Raw genomic sequence first — 17,278 nt, 5'->3', positions numbered from 1 at the left:
CAGCTCATACTTTTCCCTCTGTGTTTCTTCTCTCCCTCTGTGTGTGTGTGTGATCGTGGTGGCCCAGCTGTTCACGGCGGCCCTGCCAGATGGACACATGCAGTCCTCCTCAGTTGGAGCATGCCTCTGTCACCTGCAGCCCCGAGACAGAGAGGACTGAGACCTCTCACTGCACTGTCCACTGTCATCCAGGTTTCATCCTCGCTGTGCTCAGTGGCAAGGGTAATCCACCCTTTCAGGTGGATTCGACTAGGGTCTTACCACATCAGGTAAACACAACACTAGGATTAGACTAGGGTCTTACCACATCAGGTAAACACAACACTAGGATTAGACTAGGGTCTTACCACATCAGGTAAACACAACACTAGGATTAGACTAGGGTCTTACCACATCAGGTAAACACAACACTAGGATTAGACTAGGGTCTTACCCCATCAGGTAAACACAACACTAGGATTAGACTAGGGTCTTACCCCATCAGGTAAACACAACACTAGGATTAGACTAGGGTCTTACCACATCAGGTAAACACAACACTAGGATTAGACTATGGTCTTCCCACATCAGGTAAACACAACACTAGGATTAGACTAGGGTCTTACCCCATCAGGTAAACACAACACTAGGATTAGACTAGGGTCTTGCCACATCAGGTAAACACAACACTAGGATTAGACTAGGGTCTTACCACATCAGGTAAACACAACACTAGGATTAGACTAGGGTCTTACCCCATCAGGTAAACACAACACTAGGATTAGACTAGGGTCTTACCACATCAGGTAAACACAACACTAGGATTAGACTAGGGTCTTACCCCATCAGGTAAACACAACACTAGGATTAGACTAAGGTCTTACCACATCAGGTAAACACAACACTAGGATTAGACTAGGGTCTTACCCCATCAGGTAAACACAACACTAGGATTAGACTAGGGTCTTACCCCATCAGGTAAACACAACACTAGGATTAGACTAGGGTCTTACCACATCAGGTAAACACAACACTAAGATTAGACTAGGGTCTTACCCCATCTGGTAAGAACAACCCTAAAACTTCCAGAAATCACTATTTTTAAGAAACTGTGCATTATAGAAATCATATATAAAATGTATATTATAAGACCCCTCCACTTTATCCCCCTACACATCAACATTGAATTTGAGAGCATTTGAAAGTACCATGAAATAGTACTAGCCTTAAATGTCTGTCGAAATATAGATCGTAGAGGAACTATTACAAGTAGCAGCAGTAGTATACAGTATATTTGTATTACTGTAGTAGCATGCCATATCCCATCATGTCTGTGTAATGGTAATGTATTAATCTTCCATTGAAAGCAAGAAACGGAGCTTCAGTGTCTAAATGGAGCATGGGACCATGTTGTGAGCTGTCAGCTAATTGACTGTGGGCCCCCTGACCAGTCTCACATCTACTTCGCTGTCTTCAGCTGCCCCTGGGGAACAACATTTGGCAAGCAGTGCTCTTTCACCTGCAACCCCCCCGCCATGCTTCAGGGTATGTATGGTCAACGGTAAAATTATAATGATACAAATTTACATGCAAATTTTGTTTTAATAACAGTTTATAGGTTCAGATAATTATAGGTCCATTTATTATTTTAATGAAGTGGGAAGTTGACATTCATTCACTCATTTACACAACATGAATGGCACATTCTAACATTTTAACTTGACCATGAGGCTGTCATTGCTGTTTTATTTTTTACCTGAGGGGTCTCAGTCTATCTAAACCTTAAATGGTTCTTCGGCTTTCCCCATCGGAGAACAATAACCCTTTTTGGCTGCAGGTAAAACCCTTCTGAGTTCAATGTAGCACTCTTTCCACAGAGGGTTCTACATGGAACCCAAAAGGTTGTACCCGAAACCAAAAAGGGTTCTACCTATAACCAAAAAGGGTGCTCCTATGGGGACAGCCGAGAACCCTTTTGGAACCCTTTTTCCCACGAGTGTATTACCTCATGTTGTACACAGAGTGGCTTGGAGTCAAGCCTGATGTGGCATCATGGCGTAGGAGTTGTGAGGTTGTTGTGAGGCGAGGCTGTTCAGCCGGCCCTGGGACTGAACTGAACAGCTTGGCAGTTGGTCTTGGTCCACGTCCAGTGGACGGAGGCCCTAGGCTTTGTGTAAATAGGAAAGTAGCATGCAGCCATAGCTGGTTGATGACAGGTGGGGATAGGAAATAAGGCAAACAAGAGAGGGTTTCTATCTCTGGACTCGCCAGCAGGGCCGAGTGGGACTCGTGCTGGCAAGAACATTCTGGCTTAGTGCCATTTCATTTACCTCAGGGCCCCTGGCTTCTAGCTTCTACTTCAGGGTTTTACCCCTGTCTTCTAGCTTCTACTACAGGGTTTTATCCCTGTCTTCTAGCTTCTACTACAGGGTTTTATCCCTGTCTTCTAGGTTCTACTACATGGTTTTACCCCTGTCTTCTAGGTTCTACTACAGGGTTTTACTCCTGTCTTCTAGGTTCTACTCCAGGGTTTTATCCCTGTCTTCGAGGTTCTACAACAGGGTTGTACTCCTGTCTTCTAGGTTCTACTACAGGGTTTTATCCCTGTCTTCTAGGTTCTACAACAGGGTTGTACTCCCGTCTTCTAGGTTCTACTACAGGGTTTTACCCCTGTCTTCTAGGTTCTACTACAGGGTTTCACCCCTGTCTTCTAGGTTCTACTACAGGGTTTCACCCCTGTCTTTTAGGTTCTACAACAGGGTTTTACTCCTGTCTTCTAGGTTCTACAACAGGGTTTTACTCCTGTCTTCTGGGTTCTACTACAGGGTTTTATTCCTGGCTTCTAGGTTCTACTACAGGGTTTTACTCCTGGCTTCTAGGTTCTACATGGCAACTCCCAAAAAATGTACACTTAGTATACCAAACACTAGGAACACCTTCCTAGTATTGAGTCTTGATACACACAGGAAACTGTTGAGCATGAAAAACTCAGCAGCGTTGCAGACACAAATCGGTGTGCTTGGCATACCCCGTTCAAAGGCACTTAAATATTTTGTCTTGCCCATGCACCCTCTGAATGGCACACATACACAATCCATGTCCTTCTTTAACCGGTCTCCTCCCCTTCATCTACACTGATTGAAGTGGATTTAACAAGTGACATTCAATAAGGGATCTTATCTTTCACCTAAATTCACCTGATCAGTCTGTCATGGAAAGAGTAGGTGTTCTTCATGTTTTGTATACTCAGTGTATACCAACACCTAGCTTGTTATTGACAGTACTTTGTTAAGCTGTGGTCCCTTTCTGAATTGTTTGATGGATTACCGATACTGACCCAACATGTTGATCCTAATTCGTATTTACCCATTGATATGCATTACTAAATACTCAGCCGTTCCTCCTTATACAGCTGGACAGGTGTAGGATTTGAATTTTAGCTAGTTTGCTACAGCAGGACATAATCCTGCAGCAACAGGAAATGTGGGTTATAATTAATGGAAATGTTTGTAGGGGGTGATACATTTTTCATAAGGGAAAATCAAGTGTGAAATTTCAAAGTAGAAATGCTAAAATTCAGAAGCCTTTTAAACCTCAAATACACTACAAGTTTTACATTTCCTACACTGCAGGAAAGTTATCTTGCTAAAGGTAGGTCAAATTAAGATCCCACATCTGTATTTGATTTTGTTAATGATTGCAACACCAGAGCAGAGCTTAAATACCTTATAAAACTTTAAACCATGTCAAAGATTCATTACATTTTATAGACCAATAAAATGAACACAACTTTTAGAGTATTATGATGACATATACATACCAACAGAACCTTGTGTGGGGGCCTTAGATAATTGAACATTATGCACCGGCAGGTATGGACACATACGGTACATTAGATCATATTAACATCACTAATAGTCCACAAACTCACCTTCTCTCTTAGCAATTGAACAAAGGGACTGATTCCAGATGTCAGATTCATTAAGAGTTTAAATAACGATCCTCAACTCATCATTATCATTAAATGATATACAATTCTGTGTGAGGTTTGAATTGATTGTGTGCCTTTATTTGTTTTGCAGGGGACAGTGATAGGTTGGTGTGCCTAGATGATGGTCTATGGTCCTTCCCTGAAGCCTACTGTAAGATAGAGTGCCCACAGCCTCCTACAGTACCTAACGCCAAGCTCCTAGTACCCCAGTGCAATGGTACAGGACATGATGTGGGTACCGTATGCCGTTACAAATGTAACCCAGGTTACTATGTTACGGCCAGCCTCAACACAAAGTCAAGAAAGTGAGTAATGTGTTATGTATCACTTTTCTTTTGCTCCATAAACATGTTATAGAACAGTGTTAATAGCTTAATATTTTATGTAACAAGGAACAATGAATGCATCCCATATTTCCCCCACGGATCCTGAGTTTAAATAGCACAATTCATACATTTAAATGTATTTTTAGATCCATCAACCTTGCATACCTGTGTACGGTTTCTAAGCATAGCAACATAAACCTCCAATAAATTCCATACCAATGGTTACTTGCCTCATTATTGTTTTCCAGTTGAATTAATTGGGTAACTTCACCTCATTATCGATGTAATTCACGTGTTTCTAATGAGATTCCCATTAGTAAACCGCTGGTGCGAGTTTATTTCCGCCCTTTGTTGGAGTCAGCATTATCCCTTGACTATTGGGCAATGTTGGCTGTCAAAGACAATGTTCTTGAATCTAGCTGGACCTTCTAAGACTGCTCAGCATGTTCTACAGGACTAACTGCATGTACAAACTAATATGACAACATCATTTTTGCACCTGGACTTCTTTATGAGTTTTTCAACTCACTTTTAAAGATATGTGAAAATCTTAAGCACCTTATTAATGCAACGTGTTAAAAAGCTAAAAGCACTATAAAAATGGTTTTAAATTATCTTGTTTATTATTACTTTTGAGATGTTTTAAATTACATTTGAAACAACAGAATTTTGTGTGTGTGTGTGTGTGTGTCTGTGTGTGTGTGTGCGTGCGTGCGTATGTGTGTCTGTGTGTGTGTGTTAGGAGGAGGTTTCTGAAGGTGGAGTGTGTAGAAGGGGGCCAGTGGGAGGAGGGGGGCTGTGAACCCGTTCCCTGTCCATCTCTGCCTGCTGTCTTTGAGGGCATGTACACCTGCACCAATGGCAGGCACTACAACAGCCTCTGTACCCTCCTGTGTCCCCACGCCTCAGAAAACGTAAACAATACATGCGATCTAGGTCCACTTTCATCCCATCCCATCAATAAAGTATTATCTTATTCATTCAGTTTTTATCTCTCCTGACAGCACACAATTCGCTGCACTAAAGATGGCAGGTGGACAGAGGAGTTCACCATGTGTACAAGGTTAGCTGGAGCCTGCCCACCTCCGCCTGATGTCAATCAGGTTCAGTTTGCCTGTGACGAGAGTTTCAATGTTGGTAAGTCTCCTTCTTAACTTCTCCAGCTTGAGGACACTCCTCATTACACTTGCAGTAGTACTTTAATGTAGTAATGCACAGCAGTGTTTTGTACTGTAGTAATCAATAGACTGTCAGTATTATTTTAAAGACATAATGCATTGCATCCATTCTGTTGGTATTTGTTTGGTCATGAAGCTTCTACGATGTAACAGAATGTGTTTTAACATCTCATGATTATGTAATACTATACCTTAAAAAAAAATATATATACATGTATATTTTTACCCAGACATATGTATTCTTAATTGTTTAGATATTATGAATTGTGGAGCGTTCTGTAGCATCCGAGAAGGCATTGGAAAATATAACATAGCCATAGCAGGTAGCAGGTGGTAAAACACTTTGCAAGCTGAACTGCCAAGCTGTTGAACCACAGATGACTAGTCTCAACCTTTTTTATTTGCACATGAATAAATTCAACAGATGCAAATCAGGGTAGAAGGAAAGCTTACTTTGTGTCACTGCAGGTGCAGTTTGCTACCCAACGTGCAGTGCAGCCCTGCATGACCCAGTGGTTTTAGCCAATGGTATCACAGCAGACAACGTCAAGCACTGGATGCTGCCAGGCAGGGTTCAGGTAAGGTGTTTGACTGATGCAAACGTTGTGATGCTTTGTTATTTACTGAATGTTATTAGCATTGGCTGATATCCCCCTTGTGTATCCTTAGAGCTTCACAAACAGGTCTGAGGCTTGCTCAAATGATTCATTTGGATGAGTAAATGACTAAAACATGTGGTTATCTATACTTCAAATTGAGCTTTTCCTGCAAAAAAGCTACATTTGCAGCTTATTTTACTCTGTGTATTAATATTATTCAATATAAAGAACCAATTGCAAGCTTCCTGCTTATTTCCTGCTAAGTTAGGGCACTGTTAGCCTTACTGTGAAATCTGTAATGATCAAATGTTTATTGTGATTTCTGCAAGATTGACATACAGATGGCAAGTTATGATGGTATAAAGAATCGGATGGACCAAAAAAAGTGATATGTGACATCAGGGGTTATACTATTATAAATAGGCGCCTTTCATCAAGAATCTCTGGAACACGCAATCATCATGGCGGAATGTCTAGGAATTTCAATGATGTGTCAGAGTGAAATATACTGTTGTTTTCTTAAGAAGGGCAACCTGCCCAATATCATCTCAAAGGATCGCTTTGACATGAACGCTAGGGTAAACAGCCCTATCATTTGACCCTGTATTGCCCTCAAACTCAAGTCTGGGCCTCAAAGCTGTTCTGCTGCATTTTTTCATTGTTCTAAATCAGGGACTGATTTAGACCTGGGACACCAGGTGGGTACAATTAATTATCAGGTAGAACAGAAAACCAGCAGGCTCCGGACCTCACAGGGTAAGAGTTGAGTACCCCTGCTCTATTGGGTGGCCCTTCACTGAGCCAGCAGACCTAACTGCCTTCCAAATAGTTTGGAACTGATTTTGATAACTTGAGCTGTATTACTGGCACGTCATCTTGATCCAAGGCATTATGACTGTATCCCTTAACCAGACAACTTTTGGGACACAAAGGAGTATCCTGTTACTCCTACAGTCTTTGTCAGTCAATCAATATGATTAGTACGCTGTCGTTCCAATTAAGGTAGAAAGAAAATGCCACAGACCATTATGAGAACTCAAGATGACAGTGCCATTTTGGCTAGATCACTTCATAACACCAAATATGGTCTTGTTGACTAAATGTTTTTGGTTTGGTGGGAGGTAGTGTAAAGTTGGAGCTGGATTTAAAGTTAGAGATCTTTATCAAGTGTAGTCATTGACATTTTGTATCACCAAAAAGAAAGTCCTGTGTACAGACATACTATTTCCTGTAAGCCTAGTTGAACTGAAATCGGTTTAGATCTATAGAGCTTGATGTTGATACTGATGACTAATTACAACGTCTCAATGTTACATTACAGGACATCGTCTGCACAGGAATGATGAGATGGCATCCGGACCCCAAACTCATACAATGTATCCAGTCATGTGAGGTGAGTGTTCTATCATAGACAAAATTGACACCAGGGATGGGGGGACATGTGCCTCCCCCTAATAATTTCTGTAACTTATTATGGGCGCTTACCGTCCCACCTGGCCAACATCCGGTGGAATTGCAGAATTATAAATATTTCACTTTCATAAAATCACAAGTGTAATACATCAAAATTAAGTTTAACTTCTTGTTAAACCAGCCGCTGTGTCAGATTTCAAAAGGGCTTTACGGCGAAAGCACACCATGCGATTATCTGAGGACAGCGCCCTGCATACACAAGCATGAAAAACATATTTCAACCAGGCAGGTGCGAAAGTCAGAAATAGCAATATAATAAATGCCTTACCTTTGATCTCCTTCTGTTGGCACTCAAAAAGGTCCCAGATACATCACAAATGGTCCTTTTGTTCGATAATGTCCTTCTTTACATCCATAAAAACTCAGTTTAGCTGGCGCGCTTCAGTCCATAATCCACCCAGTTTCCCTCCATCAAAATGCATACAAAATGAATCCCAAATGTTACTAATAAACTTTTACAAACAAGTCAAACAACGTTTATAATCAAACCTTAGGTACCCTAATACGTAAATAAACGATAACATTTAAGACGGAGAATCGTTATCGTCTTTACCGGAGAAAAATACCAAAGAACGCGCTCTCTTCCACGCGCTTGGAAACACTACATCCAAAATGGGAGCCACCTAGAAAAACTACAATGTCTGTCTCATTTTTCCAAAAACCAGCATGAAACTCTTTCTAAATACTGTTGACATCTAGTGGAAGCCCTAGGTACTGCAATCTGGGAGGATTTCGCCTCATAATAAAAGTGACAGCCATTGAAAACAGTGGAAGGCTGAACATGTGTTTTTTTGTAATGGTTTGTCCTCAGGGTTTTGCCTACCAACACAGTTCTGTTATACTCACAGACATAATTTTAACAGTTTTATAAACTTTAGAGTATTTTCTATCCAAATCTACCAGTTATTTGCATATCCTGTATGTATAGCTTCTGGGCCTGAGTAACAGACAGTTTACTTTGGGCACACATTTCATCCGGACATGAAAATACTACCCCCTACCCAAGAGAGGTTAAAATAAACAACTAAAAATGTTTTGGTTGATGTACCCCAGCCAGAACACGTCAGATAGTATATAGCACATCATAATCAATGGCAAAATGTGTAGAATTGCAGGAAATTTGCTTTAACAATCGATTTTGGGCATGAACAACGGTCCAACTCCGTTTGATGGTTCATCAATGTGTCTTTCTGGTCATGCGCGCCGTGACCGATGTAGCTAGTTCATCAGCTAAGCTAGCCACTTGTAGCTAGCCAGTAACTCCTCCAGTATGTGTTGATGTCATTTTGGGTGGAAGCTGTAGAGATAGGTAAGAAATGGCACTCCTGTAGCCAAATATCTTGTCAATATTATCAAATTTTTTAAGCATTAAATGACCTTCTATTATAGTGCATTGATCACTTATACAGTTTAAAGCCATTATTTTTGCCCAAAGTTGACTTGTAAAGTAACTGTCCAGTGTTTCCAGATTTCTATTAAATATATATAATTAATTACATTATGAGTGAAATAGTTTTCATTCCATTTTTTTAAAAATAAGTATGTCAAAAAGCAGTTTTTCTGTGATGGCTTGGTGTGGGTGTACCCCAACAACAGAATGGTGTGGGCATACACCTGTCATTAAAAATATTAATGCGAGTAGACCGCTCATCTGTTATCAGGAAATAGCAAGCATTTTTGAAACAGTCTGTTTGAGATACAAGTTGTGTTTTTTTCCCCTCAGATTTATGCTTTGGCCACAAATACAAGTATAGGATGAGTCAACAACATTATTTGGGTATGAGTTAATAGAATTTTAACTTTTAAAATTGAGATTTTCACTTGACACTTACTTTAAAACCCCACCATTTTCTCTCTTCCTCATTACAAAATGTGTAGAGTAGCAAGAAATTAGCGTTAAAACGGCTAAATGTATTACAAACCTGCAAATCTTTTATTTACATTTTTTGGGGGGATTGGGGGGCCTTCCACTTATCCTTCCACTTGTACTGTGTTTTCAAACCCATCCATATACCACACACAATACCTACCAAGAGAGGCATAATAAGTCAGGTCAAACTGTGTAGAAATGCAGGAAATGTATTTTAAAATGTCAACAACAACATAAATACACCCGGGCTTCCCGTCTGCAATTTTGCAGTATTATACTGTACCAACATGATTAAAGATGAGACATGTCAAATCAAATCAAATGTATTTATATAGCCCAGTTGATATCTCAAAGTGCTGTACAGAAACCGAGCCTAAAACCCCAAACAGCAAGCAATGCAGGTGTAGAAGCACGGTGGCTAGGAAAAACTCACTAGAAATGGCCAAAACCTAGGAAGAAACCTAGAGAGGAACCAGGCTATGAGGGGTGGTCAGTTCCCTTCTGGCTGTGCCGGGTGGAGATTATAACAGAACATGGCCAAGATGTTCAAATGTTCATAAATAACCAGCATGGTCAAATAATAATAATCACAGTTGTTGTCGAGGGTGCAACAGGTCAGCACCTCAGAAGTAAATGTCAGTTGGCTTTTCATAGCCGAGAGTATCTCTACCGCTCCTGCTGTCTCTAGAGAGTTGAAAACAGCAGGTCTGGGACAGGTAGCACATGTAATATATTTTGCCAATCCGCTGCTCTGTTCTATCGCTACAGTCTGTTTTTATCTCTCTATTGTGTTAGTCTTCAAAACGGAGACCCGAGCAATACACGCTTTGACAAAGTATTTTGTTACCTGATCATAATCACCCCTAACATCAAAACAATGGTGTTTTCTTTAAAGCAGCCTAAGCTTGAACAGACTTGCTCTACATTTATTGCAGAAAAAGGATTACATGTTTTATTTTAAAAAGTAAATAAAACCAAAACCATAGACCCTTCATTTTATCATACTGTACATACTCCTACCTCAACCAAGAATATTACCACCAAGATCCACATTCAATTAATTGCAGATAAAGCAAACAACAGTGTGGGTCCACTGAGAATGTTTATGCTGTATTCTAAGGGAAGGCGTGGTTTTACGTCAACATCCATTGTCCACGAGAGGAACAGCTTGTGGGTTTGAACACAGTTAACTCATCAGATTTACATTTAGATTTGGATTTACAATTTGGTCACTTAGCAGACACTTATCCAGAGTGACTTACAGAATGAATTCAACTAAGGTAGGTAAGACAAGCACATATCACAGTCATTGAAAGTAAAAACAGTAAATTAACCTTAGTGCAGTTCCTTCACCTACAGGGGAATGAAATGGGCCTCAAGTGTGCACCAACTCTGGCACGGTTCACTGCAAACTATGACCCTCTCTCGCTCTACCTTGTTAAGGCTTTATTTGTTGAAATACTGATTACTGGCGACAAAGTGTAATTTCTGAGGCTGATGGTGTTCCATTTCTCTTTCATCGTTTCCTTAGATTTTGTCTATTTTCAGGGTTCAAATTCAAAGGCAGGCTTATTTTGATATATTTGCCCATTCATTTATTAGCTGTCATAGTACACTATTATTATCCAGAACCTTTTTATTCAGAATCCACCAGACTTTAGTGTAAACTGGAACTATCTATGGAACACATTAGCTGTTCATGTCTCATGGTATTAAAATATTTAATCTACCTGCCAACAATTCTTTCCTTCAATCTTCAGTTGCTTATAACCAGATACTCTATGACAACATTGTAAATTATACCACTCCACATGTGCTACAAATGGACTACCAGAGATCCCTGACAGATCTCATCCAGATACTCATTTTCAAAATAGGATGATGAGGTCAGTTAAAGGAATACTTCAGTGCTTGTGGAAACCATTTTCATGTCTTTACGTGCAGTTTGAAGGAAGTTGCTAACTAGGATTAGCGCAATGACTGGTAGTCTATGGTAACTGCTATTAACATGCTAGTACAGTAGCTACAATACACTTCTAGTCATTGCACTAACGCTAGCTAACATTGGCTCACAAAACGACCTTCATACTGGGTGCAGAGACATAAAAATGGTATCCATGAGTTCTTCTGACTCATTGCTAAAATCCCGAAGTATCCGTTTAAGGCACATTAGACTTTACCACAAGTAGACCTTCATTATCTAGGCCAACATTTTCCTCTTCTAATCGTGGTGCACAAAATGCATAAATCTCAATAGCAAAACGGTTGATCAAAAGAATACTCAAATGGTATTTTCCTTTCAAGAAGTAAGCAAACAAAGGCTGAATGGACAGGAGAGAGCAGAGAGACAACTGCATAATGTAATGAGGGTGTGTCGAGACTAGCCAATCAGCCCTTCAAAAACAAACTATTTAGCCTACCCCATGTGCTCCACATTTAGACAGCCAGTATAAACTCTTCTCTCGTTCACAAGTTGAACTTGCAGTGTGAGTAATACTTGTTATAAATAACATCATATATTTATACTTTTGTATACTTTTTAGACAGTAGTTCTGAAATACCCGAAAACTGCATACTACGGCACATACAGTGCCTTTGGAAAGTATTCAGACCCCTTGACTTTTTCCACGTTCTGTTAGGTTACAGCCTTATTCTAAAATGTATTCAATAGTGTTTTTGGTTCATAAATCTACACACAATACCCCATAATAACAAAGTAAAAACTATTTTTTACAAATGTTTAAAATGTATAGAAAGAAAAAAGCGGAAATATTACATTTACATAAGTATTTACTCAGTATTTTGTTTTTTACTTAGTACTTTTTTACTCAGTAGTTTGTTGAAGCACCTTTGGCAGCAATTACAGCCCTGAGTCTTTTTGGATATGACGCTACAAATTTGGCACACCTGTATTTGGGGAGTTTCTACCATTCTTCTCAGCAGATCCTCTCAAGCTATGTTAGGTTGGATGGGGAGCATAACTGCAAAGCTATTTTCAGGTCTCTCCAGAGATATTAGATCGGGTTCAAGTCTGGGCTCTGGCTGGGCCACTCAAGGACATTGAGACTTGTCCCAAAGTCAATCCTGCCTTGTCTTGGCTCTGTGTTAGGGTTATTGTCCTGTGTGGTGGTGAACGTTCGCCCCCAGTCTGAGGTCCTGGAGCAGGTTTTCATCAAGGATCTCTCTGTACTTTTCACCGGTCATCTTTCCCCTCGATCCTGACTAGTCTCCCAGTCCCTGCCTCTGAAAAACATCCCCACAGCATGATGCTGCCACCACCATGCTTCCCCGTAGGGATGGTGCCAGGTTTCCTCCAGACGTGACGCTTGACATTCAGGCCAAAGTACTCAATCTTGGTTTCATTGCTCAGTTTGACCGGGCGGTCAGCTCTAGGAAGTGAAGAGTGGTGGTTCTCAACGTTTTCCATTTAAAATGATGGCGGCCACTGTGTTCTTGGGGACCTTCAATGTTGCAGAAATTCTTTGGTACCCTTCCACAGATCTGTGCCTCGGCACAATCTTGTCTCGGAGCTTTACGGACAATTAATTCGACCTCATGACTTGGTTTTTGCTCTGACATGCACTGTCAAAATGTCTAAAAAACAGATTTTATCCATTAACTAGGCAAGTCAGTTAAGAACAAAATCTTATTTTCAATGACGGCCAAGTCACAGTGGGTTAACTGTCTTGTTCAGGGGTAGAACGACAGATTTCAACTTTATCGGCTCAGGGACTCGATCAACGCTCTAACCACTAGGCTATCTGCCGCCCCGATTTTAGAATAAGACTGTAACGTCGCAAAATGTGGAAAAAGTCAAGAGATCTGAATACTTTCCGAAGGCATGGTGCACATATCTGCACATACTGTACAATCATTGCTCTTTCTCGCTCTGCTGTGGGGGCATGATGTGCCACTTGCTAACTGTCATTCATATGACGAGGGGATGAAGCTCACTGGTAGAACCCAAATTGCTATAGGGGGAAAATGTGGGGGGAAATATAGGGAAAATGGCACAGCACAGCTTCAAGAAAAACAGTCAGTTTCAAACAAGTGATTTTGTGGCTAATTGAGGTAAGATAGTAACTCTGCTCATATAACTACACATTCACACATCCAGCCCAAAGGAGGTTTAAAAAATATTTAGTAGTCACCAAAGTTCAAGAACATGTCTTTAAGTAGTCCAATTTTACAATACCTTGAGCGGTAACTGTACCTTGAAGTTTAACATTTGCCAGACACACATTAATGTTCCAGGTTTGTTTTGTTCCGCTAAACATGACTTTACATTTGAGAAGGAATTTAGAGGAGAACATAATTAGTGAGCGAGCTCTGAGGAAGTCCCAATCAGGAAGCGGTAATGTGGGCCCTTGAGCAAGGCAGTTAACCCCCAACAACAACTGCTCCCCAGGCGTCATGGACGTCGGTTAAGGCAGCCCCCCGCAACTCTCTGATTCAGAGGGAAGACTGAAGACACATTTCTGTTGAATGCATTTAGTTGTGCAACTGACTAGTTATCCCATTTTCTTTCCCAAAACATTAAAAGGTGTTGCTATGGAGTTTATTTAGTTTGTTGTATCTTTCACTTAGCACTAAACTAAGTCCGTCGGCTCTCTCTCCGAGCGTAAACACTTCCTTCACTCCAACAGGATGTTTAGGTTTAATCTATAACCACGTGTGGCTTTTAAGTTGTAAGATTGTTTTCATGGCATGAAGAGATAATATTTATGAGGAATCGCCACCCTTGGTGTCGCTAATGATAAACTTAGTCCACATTTATTTTGGTGTTGTCGAATTACTGAGTCATCCTGGAAACAGTTGCATTGTGTTAATTTATGTTTCTTCAAAACGTTTTTGTCTTAATGGAAACAGTTGAGTTGTGTTTATGTTTCTTGAGAAATATGTTTGTATGAATAACAATAACAAAGGGGTTCATTTAAAGTAAATTCTGGATTCTTTAAATACCAATTTGGATGACGCAAGTTAAAAAATGCAATGGACTAGAATCCCTAAGAACCCCCCTTCGATTGAAGCCTGGAAAATGAGTAAAGAGCCAGGTTGAAAGTGGATATATTTATTCACTGTTGTAAATCAAACAGCTCATCAAGCTATCAAAGGGATGAGTTGTCCCTCAGATAGCACACTGTATGGCATCTAGTCTACTGTAGGATTTACAGTGTACTAGAACAATGGATTTTTCAAAAAGAAAACACCAAGGTTCTGGGCAAAAGACGGCCTCCCCTCCAAAGTCTGCTGGTGCAGACATGGCATCATAAACACCTTTAAACTTGGTACATTACACTGACACCATAATCCAGCAGACATCAGAGTTCCAAGTATGTTCTAAGAGGCGGTACTATTCAATTTACTGACAGTTTACACAGGGCCGTTAGAAGTCGGGAGGTCTCTCTCTGCCTTATTTCCCAGATTCCTGGAGCACTCCGTGGAAGTCTGATCCATCAGTCTTGTCTATGACCCCTTATCACCTTTAAAATTACATTAATGGTACCTTTATCAAATAAAAAAATACGATGACTCACAAGTGGAAAAGTCATGCCTCTTTCTTACGTTATGGAGAACATTTGGTTGATAAGAAAGGTGTGGGGAAATTGTTGATAGAAATGGGCATTTGGACGAGTCAAGAGTGTCAACTTTGATTTTAGGAAAGCATGGGTGTTCATACTGTTGATGTTACAGTATTTTTATTGTCTTGCTTTATAATGAAAGGTGTCAAGCACTGATGTTAGATCATTAAAGACTAAAGGCTTTTCAGATTTAAATAGTCTAACTTCTGATTGTACTTATTTAACCAATGTTAAGGGGTCATGTTAAAGATACATTACAACCAGAAGCAATATACTACTTTCTCATGTTTAGAAGTTGTTACATTATGTAACATATAGTTAAAGTCGGAAGTTTACATACACTTAGGTTGGAGTCATTAAAACTCGTTTTTCAACCACTCCACACATTTCTTGTTAACAAACTATAGTTTTGGCAAGTCGGTTAGGACATCTAATTTTTGCAACAATTGTTTACAGACAGATTATTTCACTTAGAATTCACTGTATCACAATTCCAGTGGGTCAGAAGTTTACATACACTAAGTTGACTGTGCCTTTAAACAGCTTGGAAAATTACAGAAAATTATGTCATGGCTTTAGAAGCTTCTGATAGGCTAATTGACATAATTTGAGTCAATTGGAGGTGTACCTGTTGATGTATTTCGAGGCCTACCTTCAAACTCATTGCCTCTTTGCTTGACATCATGGGAAAATGAAAATCAGCCAAGACCTCAGAAGAAAAATGTAGACCTCCACAAGTCTGGTTCATCCTTGGGGGCAATTTCCAAACGCCTGAAGGTACAATGTTCATCTATACAAACGATAGTACACAAGTATCAACACCATGGGACCACGCAGTCATCATACCGCTCAGGAAGGAGACACGTTCTGTCTCCTAGAGATGAACGTACTTTGATGAACGTACTTTAATGGCTACCCAAAATGTTTGAACCAAGTTAACAATTTAAAGGCAATGCTACCAAATACTAATTGAGTGTATGAAAACTTCTGACCCACTGGGAATGTGATGAAAGAAACAAAAGCTGAAATAAATAATTATTTCTCCTATTATTCTGACATTTCACATTCTTAAAATAACCTAACTGACCTATGACAGGGATGTTGTACTAGGAATAAATGTCAGGAATTGTGACAATTGTGAAGTTGTTGTGAGTTCAAATGTATTTGGCTAAGGTGTATGTAAACTTACGACTTCAACTGTACGTGTTGCAAAACAACAACTTTATGTTAGGCACCATAGTAGAAATGTATGAAGACCACAGTATTGTATTACAAATGCACCTGAAACCAATATGGTCCATGAGCCAGTTTAAAAGCCTATTTGTCTTACAAAGGGAGTATCAACAAATTTTGCCAAAGAGTCTGTTTTAATTACCGGCCAAATTATTTAGTAAAAAACAAAACAATTAAATAGATTTATTTACGGCTTGGCAGCTTCGAAAGGCAAGGAAAATGATTTTGGAGTGGGGGCTAGCTTTGAGCAGGGGAGAAACTCTGCAGAAATCTCCCCAGCAGCTGCCATTCTACCGTGATGTGGATTCAGGTACAACCTGGAGTGTTTGAAATGACTCCATCGGCCCGGGGAAAGCCAACAGTATCTTTGGCAGTCACCTCTTATTTTCTTATTTTTGGCACAGCAACCTTAAGGTTAAGTTAAAAAACGTTAAAGGCTTTCATTATGACGCATTTAAGATTTTTATGTAACATAAATTTGACAATTGCGTGCCATTGCCGAGTTAGACAAAACTCCCCAAAGTACTGAAAAATGGTTAAACGCAGTACCCTATTCCTGTCTCATGCAAAATACTGAATCACAGCTCTGAGAGGTCAGGGATCAGATCTTTACTAGGTGTTAATTAATTGCATGAAAAGGCAATGGTATCCACTATTGGCGCTTCCCATTGTAGGTATGGTTGAATTCTGTTGATGCCTGCAAGTAGGAAGTTGCCTCGTTTTTGATGATGTCATCTTTTGGATGCTACCTTTTAATAAGAGTTTCCTTTTTCCAGCCCTTTGGGGGAGATGGTTGGTGTGACACTATCAACAACCGGGCCTACTGCGAGTATGATGGAGGGGACTGCTGTCCATCCACACTCTCAACCAGAAAGGTAAATTAACCAATGCAGATGTTCTTATCCAAAGTGACTTACAGTTAGTGCATTTATCTTAAGATAACTAGGTGGGACAACCACATATCACAGGCCTAGAAAGTATAATTTATTCAATATCATAGCTGTCAGTAGAATCAGAGCTAGAAGGGGAGGGAGGTCAAGTGCAAGT

General features: G+C 40.1%; 1 protein-coding gene across 1 annotated transcript in view; it reads left to right on the top strand.

The window, feature by feature from the left end:
• LOC135558688 (pappalysin-2-like) overlaps positions 1 to 17,278 on the top strand; it is a 55,125-nt gene that overhangs the window by 35,621 nt on the left and 2,226 nt on the right. The window contains exons 15-22 of the mRNA XM_064992726.1: positions 68 to 269; positions 1,347 to 1,524; positions 4,062 to 4,275; positions 5,039 to 5,210; positions 5,301 to 5,433; positions 5,943 to 6,052; positions 7,395 to 7,466; positions 17,008 to 17,106. Of these exons, the coding sequence (XP_064848798.1) occupies positions 68 to 269; positions 1,347 to 1,524; positions 4,062 to 4,275; positions 5,039 to 5,210; positions 5,301 to 5,433; positions 5,943 to 6,052; positions 7,395 to 7,466; positions 17,008 to 17,106 (1,180 nt within the window). The remainder of the gene's footprint in view (positions 1 to 67; positions 270 to 1,346; positions 1,525 to 4,061; positions 4,276 to 5,038; positions 5,211 to 5,300; positions 5,434 to 5,942; positions 6,053 to 7,394; positions 7,467 to 17,007; positions 17,107 to 17,278) is intronic.

Source organism: Oncorhynchus masou, chromosome 17, assembly GCF_036934945.1.
Source record: "Oncorhynchus masou masou isolate Uvic2021 chromosome 17, UVic_Omas_1.1, whole genome shotgun sequence".
Taxonomy (NCBI): domain Eukaryota; kingdom Metazoa; phylum Chordata; class Actinopteri; order Salmoniformes; family Salmonidae; genus Oncorhynchus; species Oncorhynchus masou.
This window is presented reverse-complemented; position numbering and strand designations above follow the sequence as displayed.